At 25.4% G+C, this 7,605-nt stretch overlaps 1 protein-coding gene across 1 annotated transcript in view; it reads right to left on the bottom strand.

Moving 5' to 3' along the window:
* LOC117176254 overlaps window positions 1-7,573 on the bottom strand; it is a 77,368-nt gene extending 69,795 nt beyond the window's left edge. The window contains exon 1 of the mRNA XM_033366411.1: window positions 7,486-7,573. Within this exon, the coding sequence (XP_033222302.1) occupies window positions 7,486-7,569 (84 nt within the window). The 5' untranslated portion in view covers window positions 7,570-7,573. The remainder of the gene's footprint in view (window positions 1-7,485) is intronic.
* Window positions 7,574-7,605: the final 32 nt, after the last annotated feature.

Raw genomic sequence — 7,605 nt, 5'->3', positions numbered from 1 at the left:
TTTATTTTTAAGATAAATATTTGCTGCAAATTTATATTTAAATTAATAAAGTAAACGATATTGTCTCTAAGCATGACATTTCGAAAAATTTACTCACAAAATTTATAAAAAATGACATTTTATTTTTTATACATATAATATTCGTATGTAATTTTGTCGTAAAAAAATTGAATTTTTAACCAGAAAATATGGATTTTCACTCAAAAAATTAATTTGTAGCTAAATAGTGAATCCTTCCACAAAAGAAATCAATTTTCAGCTGATGAATGTTGCACAAAAAATGATTTCTTAACGAAGTGGTTCAACCTAAACTTTCAACAAAAATGTTAAATCATCAAACAAAGAGAAGATTAACTTTGAAGCAAACAGTAGCATTTTTATCAAGAAAGATGAAATTTCTACTAAAACAGATGAATTTTTAAAGCGAAAGTACAAATTTAAACAAATTGAATGTTTTCCGAAAAAGATTTTATTTTGACTTTTCAACACCAAAATATACGCTTTGAACAAAAAGTAAATTTTCTGCGAAGATTATACTTCAATTTTCAGCCCAAATGGACGATGTTTCAACGAAACAGCTGAATTTTTAATAAAAAAGGATAACTTGCTTGACCAAATTGTTGAATTTGTATACAAAAAGTTGCATTTTTACCCAATTTTTCAGTTTGACTTTTTTTAGCATCTAAATATGAGTTTTAAAAAATAAGTGAATTTTCTACGAAACTAGTTGAATTTTCAATCCAAAAAGACGAATTTTTAACACAAAAATTGAATTTCCAACTGAAAAGTATGCCTTTTGAACCAAATTTTTGAATTTTTGAATAAATAATAAAATTTATAACTAAAAAGGTAATCTTGTGGAGAAAGCAATTGTAAAAAAATAAATATAAATACAAGGGCAAAGAAATTGCTAAAAAGAATATTATACCAGGGTTACCGCAAAACTTCATTTTTAATTTTCCCGAATTTCCCACTGACCAATTTTTCATTTTCCCTGACCATATTAATATGCGAAGACCAGAATATTAAACATGTAACATTTTTAACCTAGAATCTTTTATAAACGAAAAAAGCAATTTCAAATTCAAATTGAAAAAATTAATTCTATTTGACAGTTTACAGTTATAGACATTCTCTGACTTTTACACGATTTTTGGTCTTTAAATTCCTGAGTTTTCCCTGACCTATAAAATTCCTTGACTTTCAGTTACTTTGGTATCTTAAATGTGACGGGATTTTCCGACAATTTCTAATAGTGAATAGGACAGCCATTTAGATGTTAAATTTTAGTACCTGTAGATATTAAAGATATGCAATGCAAAGCGTTCTTAGTTCGAAGAAATTTTTGAAGAAGAAACATCACTTGCGCGAACCATTTTACTCTATCCGAAAAATTGTCAGCATTATTATTAATATTTGCAAACAAAAAATGAGTAGTCATAATTTTTCCAAAATTTCGCGTACGATATGAAATGACAACGAACGAAATTGATTGTAAGAGTCAAATTCCTGTAAGAGTTTAACATCTTGGATGTTTGAGTTTAATATAAAAATAGATTTAAGCCTACTACCTTAAAAATAGAGTAGATTTTACATGTTAGTATCTGTATTTTTGCCGGCACTATTTTATACTTTGAACATCTATACTATTAAACATCCATTTTCTCTGTGTTTTTCTGAAGTTCTTTTAAGCATATTGAGCACTCTAGGACAAAATATGCACATATTAATTTATATATTTTGAAGGTAACAATACTTTTAAAGCAAAATTTGAATAGGATATCATTTTTTTTTAAACCAAGGGTGAATAATTATACTCCTCGAGTTCAGACAACGTTAAAATCGCACACACAAAAATTTCTCTTGAACCAAAGGAACTGTTTTCTTAGATACACATGGAAATTTGGTTGATTGAAATGAATTTTTATTGCTTCAGCAAAATAATTGATTGACCCAACCATATATTTTTTTTGTATCAACTCAAAACTCGATCTATCATAAGATTTGTTGACAACAACTAAAAAATTTAGTTGGGACCAGGCAATATTTTGTTGTCTATATAATAACCATATATCATGGTTGAACCAACAAAAATATGGTTGATCATACAAAACTGTTTTCTAAGTGCACGCATAACTATTTTACTTCGATGCATCATGTTTTGTTCGCTTACTCCTCATATATTGTTTATAGAAGTATTTTGCATAAACTTATAGACAAGATCTTAGCATTGCAGAGTTGCATTTTATCGAGAACAAATTAAACATGATGGTAGCAGTTTCGTAATAATTGAGAAATCGAAACACATCATTAATCGTGGGTAGAAAATAGTGACGTAGGTAGTGATATCTTTAGGTAGTTGAACATATATAAAAAAGGAGACGATGTTAGACCTGTTTTTATTTACAAGGTCTGTTATTTGATACACTCACTATTCTCTCAAATGAGAGTTCTACGTTTTTTAAATTCATCCCCATGTACGTATTATGGCAATGACAAATAAGTTTTGTAACATTAATTAATTTCCTGATATAGTAATTCCAAATAATCAGTCATCAATCATCCTAATTTTAATATCTCGACAACGATTCCCTCAAAGATTCATGAGCAGATTCATATGGAAAATGAGAACATTTAATTCGTAAAAATTTATGATAGCAACCAAGAGGCCTTGCTTGGTCAACGACTACATTAAATGTAAAAGAAAGTAAGTTAGTTTATTGATCATTGTTATAGTATTACCTGTGATTTACCTAATAATATTAGTAACACATGGTAATATTAGTATTATCATAATGTATAATAATCATAAATTTACGAAATAAGAATAAATTACTAAAAAAAGGGGTTATCTGCAAATTACAATTTTATCATTTATTAAGGGCCTTAAATGTCTTTTTTGTTTGAAATTTCAATAATGGGATTGCAACAATTGAATTGAAATCTTTATTCTTTTCTGGCTTAAAAATTCATCTCTTTTTGTAGAAATTTCTTTTAAACATTCCTCTTTTTTGGTATAAAATTATTGTTATTGGTTGCAAATTTAACTATTTGGTTGAAAATTAATGAATTATCTTGAAAAGTTGTCTTTTTTGGTGAAAAATTAATTATCTTAGTTAAAAAATTAAAATCTTTGGTTGAAAACTTATGACATTTGTTGTGAGTTAATCTTTTATAGCAAAAATTATCTTCTTGGTTGAAAATTTATCTTCTTGGATAAAAATTTGACTATTTTTTAGAAAGCCGGTCATTTGGCTTAAAAATTCAATTGTTTGGATGACATTAATTTGCGTTATTGATCGAAAAATAATTTTTGGTTGATGATTCAACTATTTTATAAAAAATTCATTTTTTGTTTGTTAGAAAATTAATCTTCTTGGTTGGAATTTCAATTATTTGGTTTAAAACTAATTTGTTTTAGGTGAGAACTCAATTATTTTGTTGCAAATTCGTCTTTTTTCATTGAAATATCAATTATTATATTTTCTGTTTAACTTGTTGGCTAAACGTTGAACTGATTTACTAAAAATCAGTTTTTTTTTGGTAGAAGCTTTACAGTTTTATTGGAACATTAATCTCTCTGCTTGAAATTTTAGCTTTTCGGTTAAAAGTTCATATTTTTGGTTTAATACTTCAACTATGTGGTTAAAAATCATCTATTTGGTTCGAAATTTATTTATTCTGTTAAAAGTTGAACTATTTATTTAAAAATTTAAGAATTTTGTTGAAAATTCGTCTTTTTTAGTGAAAAATTCAAATATAGGTTTGAAAATTCCTCTATTTTGTAGAACATGAATTTGACATTTTGGATGAAGTTTTTTTAATTTATTGACTGACAAACCACTTTTGGTTAAAGGTTCAACTTTTTTGTTGAAAACTAATTTTTTTCTATATAATTCATCTTTTTGTTTAAAAATGTATCCTTCTGGTTGAAAATTCGATTATTTAGCAAAAATGTAGCTGTTTTGTAGAAAGCTCGTATTTCGGGCTTGAAAATTCAGCATTATGAATACAATTTTTTTGCTTTATTGATTTATTTATTGGTTGAAATTTACCATTTTTGGTTAAATTAAACGGTTTTTGTCTGAAATGAAAATCTTTTATTTGTTAAAAGCGACTATTACATTTTTTGTTAGGGTACTGGCTCCTAAAGTTTTTGTAGTTGTCTAAATCCTCTTCTAACCCATATAGGAAATACTTTTAGCATTGTGATCCCATCATTGCAAGCTTACTACATTTTACATAATATGCAATTTATAGACTGCATATTTCAATTAACTCAGTATACTGAGTTCATTGAAATCTACAATGAAAATAACGGCAGTGTATGAATTATCATGCAAATCCACTTTTTTTATGAATTCTTTTATTCGCAAAAAAGAAACTGAGAACAAAATATATCACAAATAAAAAATAAAATAAAAATCTGTTTCGATACATTTACCACCAGTTTTACGTAAAAAAAGATTTATTAGTTGAATTTTCCAGCAGAAAATAGGAATTCTGTAGAAAACAGTTGAATTTCAAACCCGAAAAGATTAATTTTTGACAAAAAATATGAGTAAGAAATAGTTTTATTTTTAACTTTCAACAAAATAGGTTACTTTTTTATCCAATAGCTGAATTTTAAACCTGCAAAGATGAATGGTCTACCAACAGAAGAATTTCAAACAAAATACAAGATTTTTTGAACTAAAAATTATAAGTTTAGGACCAAAAAATGAATGGTTACATTAACATTTTAAAAAATTTAACAAAAAAAAAAAAATAATAAAAAACAATTATCAACCAGTTGGATTCAACGGATATAGACGAATTTTCAAAAAATGTTAATTATCAACTAAATCGTCTCACTTTTAAGACAAAATTAAGAAATTTTCATAAAACAGTGAAATTTTCAACAACAAATTTAATTTAAATTAAATTGTTCAGTTTGAAACTAATTTAATAAACCATCAACCATACAAATGAAGATTATAACAAATAAATAATATTATTGCAACAAAAAAGATTTTAATTTAAAAAAAAATAGTTCCATTTTAACGAAAAACGATGAATTTTCAAACAAGAAGATTTGTTTTCTATCAAAAAAGACGAATTTTAAACAAAATACTTGAATTATCAACAAAATACATGAATTTTCAACCAAAGAGATGAGTTAAAATCTAAAGTGATAAATTAAAAAAAAAATGAAATTTCAAGAAGATATTTTAAGATTTTACCAAAAAATTTCAACCAAATATGGGATAGCTACACTTTCAGATAAACAAATTAATTTTTAACTAACAAAAAAATAAGTTTTCTACAAACTAGTTAAATTTGGAAATAATTACTTAAACCTTAAATCAAATAGTTTAATTTTCTATCAAACTTGTTGAAAATTCAACAAAAAATGTGAAATTTTAACATAATCGTTGAATACAAGAAATGAATACAATCGAAGAGATGGATCGTAGTCCTGTAGGGCTTTCAAAAGGCAAAGTTTTTCTTTTCTTGTCTTTTTTTCATATCATGCGTTTTTTGGCTTAAAATTTTCATTTTAGTTTGTTTTTTTGGATTTTGAAAATGCTCTAACTCTGATAATTTTCCTTTTATAGAAAAAATTCAGAAAGATAAATTGTTTATGTTTTGAAGTACTATGAACAACCGTGCATAGAATTTTTACAACTTGAAAAAATGTGGTTTCAAAATTTTTTTGTACGATAAAATTTGGAATTATCAACTTTTTGACAAAATTGAAAAAGTTGTTATCATAATCTTGTAGGGCTTTCGAAAAGCAATGTTTTTCTTCTCTAGATTTTTTTTTCGTATCATGCTTTGTTTGGGCTATGAATAGCCATACAGAGAATTTTTGAATTTTAAAAAAAGGGGTCTCAAAAATATTCAAAATGTGCCCAATTTTTGAATTTTTATCCAAAATGGATATATTCTGATATATTCTGATACTAGTATCAAATAGTTTCAACTCATTATTTATTGTACGACGGATGGCTATATAAAATTACATTTATTCTCCAAATCTATATTAGTAAACATTCAACTAATTAAATCGATACTAAGGAATTCAACTGATAAGGCAGTTATTTTTTTCAATTTAATTCATTGAAATAGTAAAATACATGTGACAGTTTCATCAAAACAATAAGAAAATATGAATTTTCTACTGTATCGATCAAACACTTCACAAATCAAAACTATCTAAAAACAGGGAAATAAGGAGATTTTTCTAAGAAAATAGGAAAATAAATTCTTTAGAATGAAATGAAACCGAAGATATGAATTTTCTACAAAAAAGTTATTTTTAACCAAATAGTTGAATTTTAAACCAAAAAGGATGACTTTTTTTACAAAATTGTTCAACTTTGAAGCCAAAAAAAACTAATTTTCATTAAAATATATGAATTTGTAACTAAAGCATATCAAAATTCAATCAAAAATGGAATATAGTTACATTTAGAGTTTAAAATGTTTATTTAAAATTTAAGAAAAACGTCTTAAAGACGTTTTTAGGATGTAATGTTTAAAATAAGTTTTTAGAACGTCCAAAAAAACGTTCTAAGTCAGGCGAAAAAACGTTTTAAAAACGTTCAATGTTTCAAATACGTCCTAAAAACGTCTTTGAAACATTACATGTTTTTAGAACGTTGTTTGGCTTGACTTAGGACGTTTTTAGAACGTTCTAAAAACGTATTTGGAAATTAAAAAAGATTTGTTATAAAAACAAAGAATTTTCAATAAATTAATTTTCAAGCAGAGGAAGATTAATTTTCTGTGAAAAATACGAATTTTCAACTACAAAAGATCAATTAAAAAAAAATACAAATTTTTCATTTTTTAAGTTAAAAAAGTTAATTTTCAAATAGAAGAAAAACGAATTTTTAAAGTGAAAATAAGAATTTTATATGGAAAAGTTCATTTTCAACCTAACAGTTGAATTTTCAACAAAATAATAAAATTTCAAGCTCACTAACAACATTTTTTAACAGAACAGATAAATTTTCATTACAAAATTAAGTAGTAGGTGTTTAAATAAATAATTTTTAACCAAAAATAATTGGATTTTCTAATTGGGTTATGGGAAACGACTACAAACTCTGCGAAAAACGAATGAAAATTTATTATGATTTATAGAATCAAGAATAATAGTTTTAAAAAAATTGAAGTTCATTCGTAATACAAAGAATATAAATAAATAAAATATTTCGTTAAATTCATGTTTGTAGGATCATTTACATTAAAAATTTATAAGAAATATAATTATAAAAATAGAAATAGAAATTATAACTATAGGTTGAATCAATATATATTTTTCCGAATTATCAGTGACTGTATTCTATTTATAACAATTAGTAAAATTTAACAGATGACTATAGTCAGTTATATGAAATATACGGAATGTCGAAAATTGTTACCCAAGAGAGAAGTATGCAGCATTTTCTGAAATATTATTCAAATTACAACGGTTTCCCGAGCGTGACAACTTACCTCTCTCACTCCGAGTACAATTAGTAACCACCATGTCTTCGACATCATCCCGAGAGACATTCCACGATAATCTGTCCTCTTCATTTTATTTTGGCACCAATTAATCCTTTTAATATAATA

Source organism: Belonocnema kinseyi, chromosome 7 (assembly GCF_010883055.1).
Source record: "Belonocnema kinseyi isolate 2016_QV_RU_SX_M_011 chromosome 7, B_treatae_v1, whole genome shotgun sequence".
NCBI classification, from domain to species: domain Eukaryota; kingdom Metazoa; phylum Arthropoda; class Insecta; order Hymenoptera; family Cynipidae; genus Belonocnema; species Belonocnema kinseyi.
This window is presented reverse-complemented; position numbering and strand designations above follow the sequence as displayed.